The sequence below is a fragment of the Festucalex cinctus genome, chromosome 1 (assembly GCF_051991245.1).
Source record: "Festucalex cinctus isolate MCC-2025b chromosome 1, RoL_Fcin_1.0, whole genome shotgun sequence".
NCBI lineage: Eukaryota > Metazoa > Chordata > Actinopteri > Syngnathiformes > Syngnathidae > Festucalex > Festucalex cinctus.
In genome coordinates this window covers 33,766,868-33,783,014 of record NC_135411.1, presented here as the reverse complement: position 1 = coordinate 33,783,014, position 16,147 = coordinate 33,766,868, and the positions used below count along the sequence as shown (strand labels likewise).

General features: G+C 40.7%; 1 protein-coding gene across 10 annotated transcripts in view; it reads right to left on the bottom strand.

Moving 5' to 3' along the window:
* Window positions 1-16,147, bottom strand: part of LOC144025068 (RNA binding protein fox-1 homolog 3-like) — a 461,720-nt gene that overhangs the window by 26,801 nt on the left and 418,772 nt on the right. For 7 of the 10 annotated variants that reach the window (XM_077531087.1, XM_077531089.1, XM_077531084.1 and 4 more), the window contains 5 exons: window positions 15,567-15,698; window positions 13,117-13,170; window positions 9,247-9,339; window positions 7,470-7,530; window positions 6,036-6,089 (listed from right to left, as the gene is read on the bottom strand). In XM_077531087.1, coding sequence (XP_077387213.1) covers window positions 6,036-6,089; window positions 7,470-7,530; window positions 9,247-9,339; window positions 13,117-13,170; window positions 15,567-15,698 — 394 coding nt within the window. The remainder of the gene's footprint in view (window positions 1-6,035; window positions 6,090-7,469; window positions 7,531-9,246; window positions 9,340-13,116; window positions 13,171-15,566; window positions 15,699-16,147) is intronic. The other 3 variants (XM_077531083.1, XM_077531086.1, XM_077531091.1) reach the window with 1 other exon arrangement.

The following is a 16,147-nucleotide window of genomic DNA, read 5'->3' as shown; positions in this document are numbered from 1 at the left end:
AGTTGAGTGAGATCGCATCAAACGTGCGCTAACGCTAACACGGATGCAGCTCTGTGAGGTTTTGTTAGTGCGCTACAAATATGTTGATTATCTGTGTGTTGTTAGGATTCTACAAAAACTGCTGCTACATTGCACGAATATTCGCGCCTCATTTGTCTCGGGTGACGGCCACACATTAACACCCCAGCTAACAAACTGCTAGCAGCCCGCGGTGATTTATGCGGTCCTGGATGCGGCGTTCGTCTCGTTAGCATTTGTAAACGTGGCCTGAAACGGGATGTTGTGCTTTTATGTATTTGTATTTACATTGGTATGCGACATGCGTGTGCTGATGTATGCGAAGGTAAACTCATAACGAGCCGGCGATAGGCTACGCTGCTTCAATAATAAGCCATAAATCACAACGCTGTCACACCTCGCTAGGCAACAACGGCCTGCATGGACATGGCACCGATGCTAAAGTCAAGCATTCTCCAGAAACAAGGCAAGGGAGAAAATATTGTATTGTGAGGAACAAAAAATTGTATTACCATTTAAAAAAATATTATTTCCTATTTTAAAAGATTAAAGCCTAAATATACTCCATACTATTATCCCCAAAAAACGTTAATATCATCTCAAACTCAAAAAATAAAAGGCTCACAGTTGATGTTTTCAATTGCTTTACTGATTGGCTGGGTGTGATCATGTTTCCATTGCCTAGTAGTGAGCTTTGTGGCACCCCAATTTAACTTAAGTATGAATCCTCAGCTTTATAAAGACAGGTCAATTATGGGAAAAATGTCATTTAATGATACTGATTTCATAGATCTCACCACCACTTCAACTAGAGCGCATGACCTTTCTATCCATCATCTTGAGAGGTTTACCACCCAGCTAAGTTTTAATTACACTCTACACGAAAAGTGTGTAAGTCGGTGAGAGTTGACTGTATGAGTTTTATAGGGCGCTAAGCAGCGGCTGGCGATGTTTTACGGGGTTGACGGCACTAACGCAAGCGTTTAATCCGCGCTGGGGACCCCGAACAGCTTCATCTCATCAAGAGTTTGACGCTTAATTAGCCCCCAAATGTACACACCGACAATGAGAGGATCTGTCCACGTTTATTAAGACGCCAATTAGCCTTCTCTTCTTTTCACGAGTTCTCCCGATGTGAAAAAAAGAAAGGGAACTCCTCTCACCACCTCCTTGTTTGTGAGCCCGAAGGGGAAGGCTGTGGTTTTTGCCTGGAAGCTGTCCGTGGTTCTGAAACACAATCAGCGGAACCACGGACAGCCTCCAGTCTGAAAAGATGAGAACACAGCAAGAGCTAACGTTAGCGCCTTCAAGCCTTCCAACTAGGGGTGCAACAGTTTCAGATTTTGGTTTACGATTATAATCTGAGGGGAAAAAAAACAAACAAACAAAAAAAAAAAAACGGGTTTACATGTATTCTTTTCGACATAAAAAAAAAAAATCACATCAGCATTCTTTGAAAATGCATTTTTAACAACAATAAATAACTGAATTTTTGCATTTTAAAACAAATACAGCAGATTAGACAGAGACGACTCGAATGTATATCATATATAATAAGAGCATGGGCACTATGCTAAAATAAGTGGACGGTAACCTAAGTACCCTCTTTTTCTTTCATTTTTCAATTACTTTCCATTTCAATCATACTACAGGTGAAAAGTTCATCCACAGCCTTTAAACGGGGATTTGTGCAGTTTACACATGTAGGCATTTTGCAGCTAAATGCTGAGATACGGTTATTGTGAGTACCAAGATGGCGGACTCGCGGCTTCAAAAGTCTCGGCCTATGGCCTATCTAGCCAATGGCTGTTGTGCGCCCGCTAAATGGACCGTGCGGAAACAGAAGAGCTGTACTGGTGTTGTTGAACGGCTGCGGTTAGATAATGCTGACGTTTATAAACCACGGTTAATCGTAAAACCAGTTAATTGTTGCATCCCTGCTTCCAACAGGAGTGAGCAAGGCGACTTTGTCTCAGTAACTGGCCAGTATAGGAGAACAAATTAGTGCTAGCTTTCACAGAGCACAGCACAGACCTTCAAAAATAGCCAAACGATCAAATAGAACCAAAATGGATGACGTTAGGGCATGGGCCCGTGAGACGATTTTGTACGTTTTCTTATGATAGACACAGATAGACACCCAATTTTATTTTAATCGATCAAACTGGTATAAGTGGATGAGGGAGTTGACAAATGGCCACTTCAAACCAAAATGGCTGACTTCTTGCACAATTTTGGACATGGGTCCTTCAGACATTTTCACGCATCTTATGCTAAAAATCTACAGGCCTTTTTGGATCGATGGGTGAGTGGTGTTGTTAACTTTCCCGGGGCCAAGACTTCAGCCAAAAATACATTCTCTCTTGTAATGAACATTTCGCCGATTTTTGGTTAATGGGTGAAACGAGTGACAATAGCTGTTTTTTTCAAACTTTATAGAGGGGCGAAATGGCGCAATCTCACCAATAATGGCCACTTTAAACAAAAATGGCTTACTTCCTGTTCAACTTTTTAATTTGTCTTATAATAATAAACTCTCTACCCAATCTATCTATGATGCTGGTTTTGTCGAACATTCCAGGGGACAAGACTGACACATTTAGCCCAGAAAGGCCACTTCAAACCAACATGGCTGACTTCCTTTTTCTTGTAGTCATAATGAACATGTTTACCCAATTTCGGGTTGATAGGTGAAACTAGTGTCATGGGCTGATTTATTTTATTTTATTTTCTAAAGGGGCGAGACTGCGGAATGTCACCAAAAACGGGTTGATATTTCCCCCCCCGAACTTTCCAGTGGGCACTAGCGAGGGCTATTCGTAGCAGGCGGTAGCAGTCGCTGCACTCTCATCTGTCATTCCGGCGAATGCTTTTGAGGACAATAAACCTGTAGCCGCGGCGTGGTCGACGAATGGAGACGAAGTGCGCTGTCAGCCGGCCGCGATTTATGGTCCCCAATTTGGGCGATCTCCCGCACGGAAATGAGCGCTGATAAAGCGTGATTAATCGTCATCGCTGCACCCGCAGACGCGCCCCAAAACTGCATCCGACGCACGTTTGTTTCTTTTTTCGGGAGGCGGATTCCAGCGGCGCGGTGCTTTCACTTGCTCCTCGTAAAAAGCAGCTTCATCCATTTCCGCTGCGTCCACCCCGGCTGGAGGAGTCGAGACCACTTGAAAAATGATGCGCCGATAAATCAGACGGCCCCGCCCGGCTGCAGCGGAGGAGCGCACTCTTCCTGATTTATGACATCGTTTGTGTTTGTGTGTGAGTGTGCGTGCGTGCGCGGGAATGTGCATTTGATGCTGTGTCGATGGCCGCTTCATTAGGTACACAGTCCAATCACATCCAATAGAAGAACTTCATCCTTAACAGCCACTCTCTTCCACTAAGTATGAGCACTAGAATATGGAGATGGTGGCTTAATATTGCGTCACCATATTTAAAGACATTTTGCGTTTCGTGAACCATGCTTGCAACGCCGAACATTTGTATTTCAAATCCTCTTTGTCTCCTGATATGAATGAAAAATGTGCCATGAATCCCTTCCCGCCACCACCAAAAATGTTTCAGGAAAATAGTACTTTATAATGGTGTCATTTATTAAAATATACACTGTCGTAATAACATCATTAAATACAGTAGAATATAAAGAATCATGATGAGGTCAACACGGTTCCTTGTGTGTGCCACCGGGTGGCAATACAACATAGACAAATGAAGCGTTTCATAACTATGGTAAGTGACCCAAGAAGTCACACTTTTAGTCATTCTTTGCAGGGGATAAAGAAGATATGATAGTAGGAAGAGATCAAGGTTTTTGCTTAACGTGTTACAGCACATTTTAGCGCATGGAACTATTCTTCTGCCTTCTATAGCATTTCCCATTAATGTGCTAGCATTAAGCTAGCAGATGAAGGGAAATTATGTGGTGTGTGTGTGTGTGTGTGGTTGTGGGTGTCTAAGAGGTTTTTCTTTGCTATACCATCATAAACAAAATATATATTTAAAAAAAAAAAGCAATTAACAAGCACAACAATTGGTGAATATAATTGTATTGGATGATAATAGATGGTGTACCCAATGATTTGCTTAGTGTTTGTGTCTAAATGTGAGGGCGCAACGGCGAGGGTGGTGTCAGGCGGACATGGCGGGCACATAAAAATGAGAGACGAGCGCTTGTTCCCGTCACGCCGTCTTATTTAGCGTCCGAGCGTAAAGCTGCGGAGGGAAGCGACAGATTTTAGTCTAATGAGCAGAAAGGAAAGGCGGTCGTTAAAAAGCTGCGCCGCCGCCGCACGCTCAGCACTTCCTGCAAATGAAGGCGGCGCGCAGCCCTCATTAAAATGCAAAAGGCTTCATCCAACGTGCGCTCGTAAAGATGGCGGCGGCGGAAAACCCCACTGAGCTCATCCTGCGTAAACGGCGGTGCCTTCTGCCAACGAGCGCTCGCCACATCTTTCGCCTTCGGAAAAATCAGTCTGACGCTCTTGGATGCGAGGGTTCTAGTTTCAAATAGGGTCGGGACTTGCAAAAAAGGGTTTCAAGCCCGAGTTAGAGTTTTAAATAAAGGTTAAGGGTTCAAGATGGATAGGGTTTCATGTTTTGATTATGAATTTAAACAAAAGCTAGCAGTTTTAGTTAGAGGTTCACACCCGAGTTAGGGTGTCTAGTGTTGTTCCGATACTGTTTTTTGGCCCCCAATACCGATTCTGATACCCAGCTTTGCAGGATCGACCGATGCCGATACCGTACCGATGCCTACGTTTTTTTTTTTCTCAACATGAAAAAGCTGTCATGCCATTGGTTCAGAGCATTCAAAGGCCAATAGGATATCTTGGCTCGGAATGCAGTAAACATGTCACACATCAGTGAATGTCGTGTACGAGCAAGACACTGGATTCTGCATCCACAGTCCTATATTAGCGTCGGAAATAATGGTATCGGCATATTACTTGTTAGTACTCACTGATGCCAATATCACTGTTTTAATGCAGTATTGGGGTCTCTGCCGATACCAGTATCGGTATCGGAACAACACTAGTTTCAAACAAGGGTTAATGGTTTCAATTAGGATGTCAAATTAGATTAGCCCTCAACGTTGACATTGAAAATTGGGATCGCGCACGTTTATTGGGATTTCAAGCAAGGGTTAAGGTTTCTAATTACAAGGAATGCCTGCATTAGGTTATACCTTATACCATATATATAGGTTATAGGTGATACCGTTTCTTGGCCCCTGATGCCGATTCCGATACCCAGCTTTGTAGTATCGGCCGATGCCTAAGGTTTTTTTTCTCAACATGAAATAGCTGTCCTGCCATTGATTCAGAGCATTCAAGGCCCAATAGGATACAATTTGAAGCGCTGATTAAGGTTTCAAATTAGGGTTTCATTCTTGATTATGGTTTGAAACATGAGTTACCGTTTCTAATGAGGTTTTCTAGCCTGTGTTAATGTGTCAGGCCTTAAAGTAAAACAGTGTTAGGGTTTTCAACACAGGTTTGTTTCCAATTTAGGGTTTCAAGCGTTGGTTAAGACTCCAGAGTTGGGCTTCCAGCTTGGATGACGGTTCCAAACAAGGATTACAGGTTTGAAATTACGGGTTCCTTTGTTCAAGTTTCAATTCTGCTGCATGAGGTTTTCAACCTTGTCAACACTTCTTGTGAAGGAAATGTTGACGATTTAAGATGGTATGCCCCCACCCTTTTTCCCCTCACTGGTCTTCCTGACAGTCCAAACCAAATCTTGAAGGCAATCTCGCTCATCTGCTCGCCACGTAAAAGTCAATCTTCCACCGAGAGCAAACCCATCTGTGCACATGTTCGTCGTGTCATCCGATAACGCGCCAGCGGTTGCTCTTCAAATCAGTTCTTTCCTTATTTATTTTATTTTTTGCACATGAGGAGGCAGCACTCCTCTCCGAGGGAGTTGGGAATCGTCCGCCCACCGCTTATCAAGGCACCACGGGGAGCGGGTCCGGGCGGGATTGATGGGAAGTTGCATGATTGACTTACCGGCGTACAGCTCGGGACCGTAGACGGCGCCCACCACCGGGTTCAACTTCCAGCCTGCTCACAGACACACACAAACATAAAAACAATCAACAAGTACAACGTCCAACACTACCAAAACCTGACAGGATTGGAGATTCAAACAATGGGTAGACTGTCAGATTAGGATTTGAAGACTCAAATGAGGGTTTCATATGAAGGTTTTAAACAAGGATTCAAGTTTCCAATTAGGGTTTTTAGACTTTCCAAAACGGGTCAGCGTCTCAAATTAGAGTTTGAAGTCTAGAACTCGGATTTCAAGTTAAGGTTAGTGTTACAAATTAGAGTTTCAAACAAGGGTAAAGGTTTCCAGATAAGGTTTCAAACTATGGTTAGGGTTTCAAATTAGGCTTTTAAGACCTGAATTAGGGTTTCAAATGATGGTTTTAAACAAAGACTAAAGTTTTCTAAGTAGGGTTTTATGACTTGGATTAGGGTTACTGTTTCAAATTTGGCTTTCCAACAGTTTAAGGTTCCAAATGACTGGTATGAGGGGTTCAAACAACAGTTGTGGTTTTAAACATGAATTAGGGTTTGAATTATGCTGCATTAGGGTTTGAATTATGCTGCATTCGAGGAAAGTCGAACTTATCCCAGTTGGCTTTTCCCAGTTCTTACCTGAAAGCGTTCGAGGCGAAAGAGTCGATAATTGTTTTTTATTTTGGTCCTCAAAACTCATTTTGATCCTCCAGCAAACTTGCCTTTTCGCAGTTTTGCTTCATTTATTGTTTCAATCTTATTTCATTAGAATTTCATACAGTTCAGTAGTTGATCGTATAATTTCACGCAGGGAGATCGCGGCATACTGTCACATACGTTGTGTTATGTGAAGTTATGTCGAATATTTATGAATGAAGAAAGCTATCTAATTTTAGACTCAAGTAAATTGTGTTTTACCATTCACGGTCTCTGTTTTTAAAGGGGAAACTTTTGTAGAGTGACGTCACATTGTCGGGGTACATTTTTTTTCTGACTTCGCAAAGGGAATTTCCGAGTTCAAGGGGCGTTACCATACACACTTCCTGCTTTGAAGTCGGAAAAGTCCGACTTCCGACTATCCTGGAATGCAGCATTAGAGTTTCAAACATGGGCAGAAGTGAGAAATAAAAATGGCTGGGGTTTCACATGAGGCTTAGGGTTTGATTTAAAAAATGCTTTTAAGACTGACTTTTCAAGCCAAAGTTAAGGTTTCAGGTTAGGGTTGCAAATACATGCTTCAAGGCAGGATTAGGGTTTAAAATAAGATTTGAGTTTTAGAGTGAGAGTTTGAAGCTAGGGCTCCGAACATCAATTAAGGTTTCAAACCTTGTGGGCAAGGGTTAGGACTTCAAGGTTGTCTTTCAAGTCTTGTTAGGGTTAGAAAGTAGGGCTTCAAGGCTCTGGTATGTTGGAACTGACCGTTAGTGTAGGGGTTGGTCACTTTCTTGTTTGTCATCACTCTCGCTGTGGCGTTGTTCACCTGAAGCACAGCACAAAAAAAACACAACAACAACATGTTTGGCCAGATGCACAAAGGACGGGAACGCAAGTTGGAGCATGCAGGCAAGCAAGCAGCAGGCAGGCAAGAAAAACACCACAAGCACAAGCACACAAACCTTCATTTGGGCTGGGAAGAGAACAACAACACTGCAGCACATTCGACTTACTGTCATACTTGAACTGGGGTTGGTCAGATTGGCCATAACATTTATTCACATTTGTTCAATATTAGTTCATACATACATTATGCATGGAACATTTCATTGATTCACATACAGTAATTATTCTTCTACGATTAAGTTGTAAATAATATACGATTATACTTCAAGTAAGAAAGAACTATTTAGTTTGAATAAAACATTTTTTTGCATTAAGTTATCTGTTTTTCTGTAATATTGATTCATTAAAATATATTTACTCCTTCGGAATTATCTCAAATAATGTGGGAAAATAATTTATTCAAAATAATACAATAAAAAGCAATTCTTATTATAAATAAATGTATTTTGGAATTATCGAACATGCTGTGAATGAGTTGTCAATTTAACTGATTTAGTTTAGGTTTTATTTTGTTGTTTATTAAAATTTCCTATTAAACTATTTAGTTTGAATAAACCATTTTTATTTTTTTGCATAAAATAAGCAGTTTTTCTGTAATATTGATTCCTTAAAATATATTTACTCCTTTGTGATTATCTTAAATAATGTGGGAATAGGAAGTTAATTTATTCAAAATTATACAATAAAAAGTAATTCTTACTATAAATATTTTTTTATTAAATAACTGGCAAAATTAAGTTAATAATTTCAGAATGAATTATCAAATTAAACCAATTTATTTGTTTTTATTTTGCCATTGATTAAAAATACCTTATTTATTTATTTTAAGCAATAAAGTACAAAACCATTACATGCTGTTTAGCATTTCATATTTGTATTAACATTGCTTTTTTTTTTTTTTTATCCCCAAATTGTTTAATTAAACATCTTCTTGGATTTCTTGTAAATGCTAAAGTAAAAAAAATAAATAAATAAATAAAAATTCTATGAAACGAGTTCTGTTCAAGCAACTTGGAAAATAGCCGAATAAAAATGTAATTAATCATGATTAATTATAGAAAATTGAGCCATTAATAAAAAAAAAATGTAATTGCTTTGACAGCACCAGTATTGACATATAAAATTGATAAAATTACAAAATGAGCTGAAACGATTATTCTTATCAAAATAAGCAATTTTCTTTTGTTGTATATAATGAAATCAATTATTAGTATTTTTTTTTCGTATTTTTTTTATTAAAAATTTGAAAAATTAAGTAAATTTTAAACATATTGATAATTGTTTAAAATTGAACAGTATTTTTTTTTTTTTCGAACATCACCCATCAGGACTAGGCCCACCTGTGCAATTTAAGCATAAAAAAAATACATAATAATAAAAAAAAAAAAGATGACAAACGTTTTGCCCAGCCCTAATCCGGATGCACAACCAACACAAATACGACAGCAACTACAAACGTGCTTTGAGTGACGACGGCTTTTCCCGCCAAGACTGAAGACAGCAACAATCTGGCATCTGACGGCTGATAGCATGCACTCATCATGCACGCCGCCATCATCATCATCATCATCTTCATCATCATCAGGATGCTGTCGTGCTGCGAGGAACAAGACGCGTGAAGAAAAAGAGAAAGCACCTCGATCTTGCGTCCCTCTACGATTGTACCGTTTAGTTTCTCCCGTGCGCGGTCGGCGTCTGTGCTCGTTTCGAAAGTTACAAAGCCGAAGCCCTGATGACGGCGGCAGCGGCGGCAGGAAGAAGAGGAAGGAGACACAGAAAAAGAGAAGGTGAGCACCCATGGTGGGAAGTTGGCAGATTAATTAGCAGCAGTTAGCAGAGAGCAAAACACGGGAAAGAGGACCCGGCTGACAAAGCGGGTCCGGCTCGGCCCAATTAAAGAGGCAGAATGTCAGGAAAACAGGCGCAACGCTTGGGTAATTAACGACATGGCGTCGTTGGCGGGAAGAGAAGTAGAAGAAGAAGACGTCTCGCAGCGTTAGCTGTAAACATTGCAGCGCTAGTGGAGGTGTTGCGCTAATTAACGTCGGTTGAAAGTCAGCAAGGTGACGTTTGCGTCGGGCGTCTGGAACTCACTTTGAGGTTTGGACTTTGGCTTTTACGTCCAATCGGCAAACTTTAGCCACACACAATGATGAAAACTGGAAATAGTCACAGTTTAGTGTCAAACATTTGTGGAAGCACAAACACAAAAAACTTCACTGCCATGCTTTACACACAAAAACAATTCTGAAACACTCTCATTTTTGGCAATTTAGCATTGTGTGATTGTATAGCCTCAAAGTTGCTAGCAATCACACAAAATCCTTCCGACGAGTTCATCTTTGAAGGAAATGTCCAAAAATATTTTAAAATCAAAATGGTGGAATTGCTGTGTTTTCCTGGGCATGGTTCCTTGAGATGTCTTTTGCGGGCCAACTCATCATTGACATGTCAACCAATGTTCTCAAGTGAAAATGGCGTTTGGGGCTGAATTATTTTTATTTTAAATATTCTAGGAAGAGTTTTGTCTCTTTAGCCACCTAGGAAATGTACCTTAAAATGGCCAATTTAAAGGAGAATGGCAGACATCCTTGTCTTCCTCAGTATAGCTCTACGAGACTTGTTTGTGTGTCTACCCATGATAAACATGTCTGCCAGACTTCATGTTGCTGAGTAGAGCTCAACCGGCCGGTTGTTTGTTTGTTTTTTTCCAAAAATATTCTTGTAAGAAAAGTTTGACTCTCAAGGACCCTTACAAATGTCCCCCAATATTGCTGTCGTAAACCAAAATGGTTGCTTCCTGTGTTTTTTTCCATGCAGTTATGGGGGCTGATTTTGTTTTTTTCTAATAATAAAAAACAAAATACTGTACAATTCTGAATTTTCACTCTGTTTGTTCAAATGCCTGCTAATTCTACATGCTAATGCTAATACGAATTAAAAAATAACAATCAAGCACACATTGGCGGGAAGCTCATGAACATGTCCAATAACATGGTCAGACGTGGGATGAAGGAAGGAGATAAAAAATAGCATATTGATTTGAAAAAACAAAATGCAACTATCCCTTCCCCCTTCCAACTTCTCCCGTGGGGGAGTTGTGGAGGCAGCTGGGGGCGGGAAGCTGTCACTTGGGTGACTTATGTTGTGCCGTATGCGGCCTGCACCTGGGCCACTTTTCAAACATTGCGCTGGACTAACAAAGTCTCATTGCTGGACTCCACACAATCGACATTTGCAGCATTTGATTGCATCGACAGGTTTTCCCAACATTGTTTTCCTTCCTGGACGCATGGTGGCTTTAAAAAAAAACAAAAAAACAAGACCTTACTTTGCTGGAACCTGCTTATCTGCCATCCTTCCTCCCCTCCCTCCTCCATGTCTCACTTTCCCTCCAACCAGCTTTTCTTTCAGGACCTCCTCAACCTATTTCCTTCTATATTTCCTCCCTGACTTTCCTTCCTCAGACCCACTTTTTTATTCATGCTTCCTTGCCTTCTTTATCCTTCACTGAAACCTGCTACTCTGAATTCCATTCTTTACTTCACTCCTTCATTTTTGACCTCTTTCATATCATCCTTCCTTCATATCCAGTTTTGAATTTCTCATCCTTCCTTCCTTTGCTTCAAACGACTTTTCTTCCTTCCTTCGGTACCTGTCAGCTTGAGATTCCATTTTTACTTGGCTTAAATGTTTTGTCAAAATTTGTGGTATCATCAAAAAAAAAAAAAAAAAAAAAAAGTATGTCCTGCGCTCTACAATCTCATTCGTGTTGTCAGATAATTTGTGGAGAAGGTAATATGAGTGGGAAATGGCGAGCGGTGCGATTCCACCAAGAGTTGGCCAGATCACCCATCAGCACCATCGAGCATAAATAACGCGAGCCTGTCCTTGGAGGAGATAAAGAAATACATTCAAAAAAGGAATTGAGGGCAGAATTAATCCTTTGGACATCCACCCGACTGCCGTTATCCCCTCCATCTTATTTTCCCCTTTCTCCCCGCCTCGCACACGCGCGCACACGCACACACAGGAGGAATAATTAGCTTACAACAGGCCCAAGCCGAGAGTCCATTTTTCAAAGCAGACAAACATATTGAATGCAAATGGCTTCATAGGAAATAGATTGTTTATTAAAGTCCCGCTAGCTTCATTATATAAGCGAGTGAGGCATGCTGGGTAAGCGCTTTGTAGGGCACCGGCAAAATAATAATAAAAAAAAAAAAGCTCGTTATGACAGGTTGATGCTCGCACTCGGGATGAGGTTGAGCCGAGGATTCGGGGTTGCGCGTTGTGTTCATATGGTACAGAGACAAAAGTATTGGGACAGCTACAGGAAGGGAAACAGCAGGAAAGCTTTTTGAGATAGAGATTTTTTGAGATCTTTTGTGATCTAAAGTCAGCCTTTCCCTTTGTGTAATATTTGAATGGCAAAATAATGCATGGGGAAAGTAAGTTCTAATCAGTCAACTGCTTCGTAGCCAAGCAAACTCAATAGAGCTTTTTCGAGGCAAAACAGCAAAACAAACCCTTCTGTGATCTGATTTGACTGGCAAACCATTACCATTGTGTTTCTATCGTGTCCTTTTTGTGAGCAAATTGAAGGTTTTAGTGGAAAAATGCTGCCTTTGCATTGGGAAACAAACAGTTTATTGGTCAGATACTTTCATTTCTGGGGCAAAATAGTGCATTTTTGTTTCAGAGAAAATCCAATTTATGGATCCTTTTTGTGAGCAAATACAACAAAAATAACCTTCCCCAAGCTGCTTGTAGCCTTTTTTGTGAGCAGCTCTAGCAGTTAAATGACAAAAAAAACTTGCATTTCTACTCTTATATGAAGCTACGACTTCGCTGGTCAAATATATTACATGATTGTTTTGGGGGGCGGTTTTTCCCTCCAAAAATACATCTGGTGGTCAACCATGAACTTGTATGACGAAATATATCAGTATTGTGTGAAACTATAGGATTGGTGGAAAATTTTGTTCGGGGAATTTAGTCTGTCTGACTGCTCTTTAGTCTGGGAAACTACAATATTTGTGACAATGTCTTATTTTTGTTGGGCATTGTAGAGCATTTTGTGTAAAAACACTCCCCTTTCCCCTTTTTTTTGTGGAGAAATCGAAGGTTTTAATGGAAAAATATTGCAGTTTTCTTACAGCCAAAATACACAATTTATGTGTTGAAACACGATTGCATTTTCCTGGATTAAAAGTGCACTTTTGTGGACAAATGTTCCATTTTGTGTCAAAGAACAGCATTGGTGAAAGATTTTCTACAAAATATGTCTGTGGGACTTTGGTCCAAATTACATTTCCATGAGAAATTGCCACTTTTGTGACAATGTGTTGTGTTTTGGGAGCCAAAACACAACTTATCATGACCAACTATTGCCTTTTTCCTCCATGTTGAAGTAAATGACTGACCGAGTTCGGAGCCAGGAAAGAGAAACAACACATGAGCGCATAACGAGGCCATGAAGCAGCTGGCGTTGCGGCAGACTCACCTTGGATCCTCGCTCGTTAAAGATTATCTCCACGTCTAAGATCTTTCCAAATTGCTGCAGAAGAGAAAAGGGGAGAGGAGTTAGGATGTGGGGCGAGCATTCAAATGTGGAGGGAATTATGAACAGTTCCAAATGGCAGTCATTGCTGGCAAAAAACAATACACAAACATAATGCTTTCGCCGTGAGAAAGCAACCAAATAAGTCAGACAAAGTCTACTCGAACAGCTGAACTCATATATACGTACACACACTTCAGAATGGTTTTAACAGTGCAAATTTCCCCATTACATCTGAATCGAGTCAATTTGTGCGCGTGTGTGTGATGAGTTGGGAGAGTTTGCCTGCACTGCAGCTTTTCTGTTTGTTGACTGGAGGATGCAAGTGTTCTTTTTATTCTCCCGAGCCTGCGGCGGATCTCGGACTTGTGAAGCGGCCGCTACCTTTGCACTGCTATCATGTAGTCCTGCCACGCCCCCTGCCAACCACCCCCCTACCCCCCCAATCTTCATCGTCTTTGTTTAGGCGCTCACACAGTCAACAGGACCCGGGGCAGACCTCCCGGGAGGGCCAGCTTGAACCTCAGATGCTTCAAGAGGAGCCGAATGAAAGCAAAGTGAGACTTGCTCTAATGAGCGGAGGGGAGCGACTTTTAATTGCTGTCTGCAGTTACTCGCTTCAAAGCCATTACGCACGTCAAATGCTCGCCATCCCCAAATTTGCAACACATTCAGATTCGGAGACGCCAAAGCAACATTGAAGTCGGATGATAAATTCACATGCTCCGAAGTTTATTTCAAGGATTTTTCTGTGCGTCTTCTGGAAGTTGAGACTGGAAGGGAATCATTTCCCAGAATAAGTGAGTAAAAAATAGGAATTGTGATGGACATGACTTGATCTATTTCAGACACCACACTGGTACAGGACAAACGTGTTAAAATAAAACAAAACTCATTATGGGATTAAAATTGTTCATATTTGTGAGAAAAAAAACATAACACTAGATTGAAGTGGGTAAAATTAAGTTATTTTTGAAAAACAACAAAAAGAGTAACATAATAAAGTATTTGTAATTTGGGGGCGGGGGGGTCATACCATGAGATTTGATTGCAGTATCTTGTTTGTCTCTCTCTCTCTCTCTCTCTCTATATATATATATATATATATATATATATATATATATATATATTTCAATAAATAGTATTGTATTATTGTATTGTCTTGTTTTTCCTCTAAAGATTCTATCCTAAATGTACGGAAGGCTGAAAGCTAGCTGGCTTTGGGCCCAAGATACTCAGCCCTCCCCACCCCACCCGCTGGTCGGCAGGTCACGGACCCTTAACGAGACATTGAGTGAGTACCTCATTTGGAGGACCTCAATTAATCAGTCATCTCTGAGCGCAACAGCACTTCACGTTTAAGCCGGCAAACAAGTGGGCATACCTCCCACCGTGATAGATGCAAGACCACTATGACATCATTATCAGCTTCTCGAGGGTGCTCAGATAGTGTAGCTATGGTGGTATACTGGTTTCAAAAATTCCGTAAATGACCCGCTTCACCTTTTTGAACACGCCGACATTCCAAGTTCCACCCCACTTACTCCTTAAAAACAAACTATAATAACGCAAAAGCTGGCGTTCCCATAGGCAAATGTAATTTTTTGGGGTGAAATACGTGGTGTTAAGATAAAAAAAATGTTATTTTTGTGGCTTAATTTAATTAGTGGCCTTTTGGTGCCCATTTAAGATATCATTTCATGACAAAATATTTCAATTGGCAAAAGACCATCTTAGTGACAATATATTGCATTTTGGTGCCAGTCAAATAAACGGGCTAGCGTTTATATAGGCTAATATAAGTTTTTTTGTGAACAAATTATGGCTTTTTGGAGGTGCACAGCGATCAATTTTGGCTCTGAGCTAATTACGGAGGCCATTTCAACTGGGGAACCAATAAAGTTGACGCAAGAGGCGAGAGAGCGGCCAGGTTGTCCAGCATTTATGGCGTAACCTGCAGACGGGGCCTCGGCCTGGACCCGACGCCGTCTCTGCCGGCGCATCTGGCCGCTAAAAGTCCAATTAGCTCTGGGCACTTAAATGTCCATTTTTGGCTCCATTTGGAGCCGTCAGATGTTGGCGTTCTATTCTTATGACGGCGTTTATCCAGCCGTGAGACGCTTTGCCTCATTAGCGGCCGGACAGACGGACGCGGAGCAGCTCCGATGTAAAAGGAAACCTGCATGAGCAGGCAGGTGAACTCTTCTTCTTCCTCTTTTTTTAGTTTCTATTATGATTAAGTTCCAGTTGCTTCATTCTCGTCAGGTGCCGGGTTTTTTTTTTTATTTTTTTTTTATAAACTCAAAACACATGGTTGTTAACTAACTGACTTTGACTCTGTGGTGTAGTTGCAGTGGTCAGTGTGTTGTTCCGAGATCCCTGCCGGTACTCACCCCAAACATTTGCCTCAGATCGGGGTCCCGGAAGCGGAAGGGAATGTTGGACACGTGTAACCGTTTGGGTTGCTGCTTCTCTGACGAGTCTGAGTGCTGCGAGGCGTCCGTTTGCGTCAAGTCATCCGTCTGCTGGGCAATCAAAAACAGGAAAAGATGCTCATTTTCCAACATTCTACACTTTACAGACCAGAGGTTCTCAAACTTTTTGGGATTTAGTGAGCCCTTAAACAAGACTCATTTTCCCCAAGAATCCCCTCATAATCCAGCCAGTTAACTACCACTAAATGCGAGAGGAATTCAAATGTTGACAACTGAGAAAAATAATACAATATAATGATCACAAATTCAGATTTATTTTTTTTTCAAAGAAAAAAGTATTAAAAATAAAATAAAGAAAATTAGTTGAATTTTTTTTTCAGGGGAAAAAAGTTGTAATTATTATTATTAGAGTTTAATTTTATCAGGATAAAAAGCCTAAAAGAGTAGTAGTCTTATTTTTTCAAGGAAAAAAGAATATTTACAACAGCAGCAAAAAAAATAAAAAATCACCAATTGTTAAAATAACACATCCACATTTT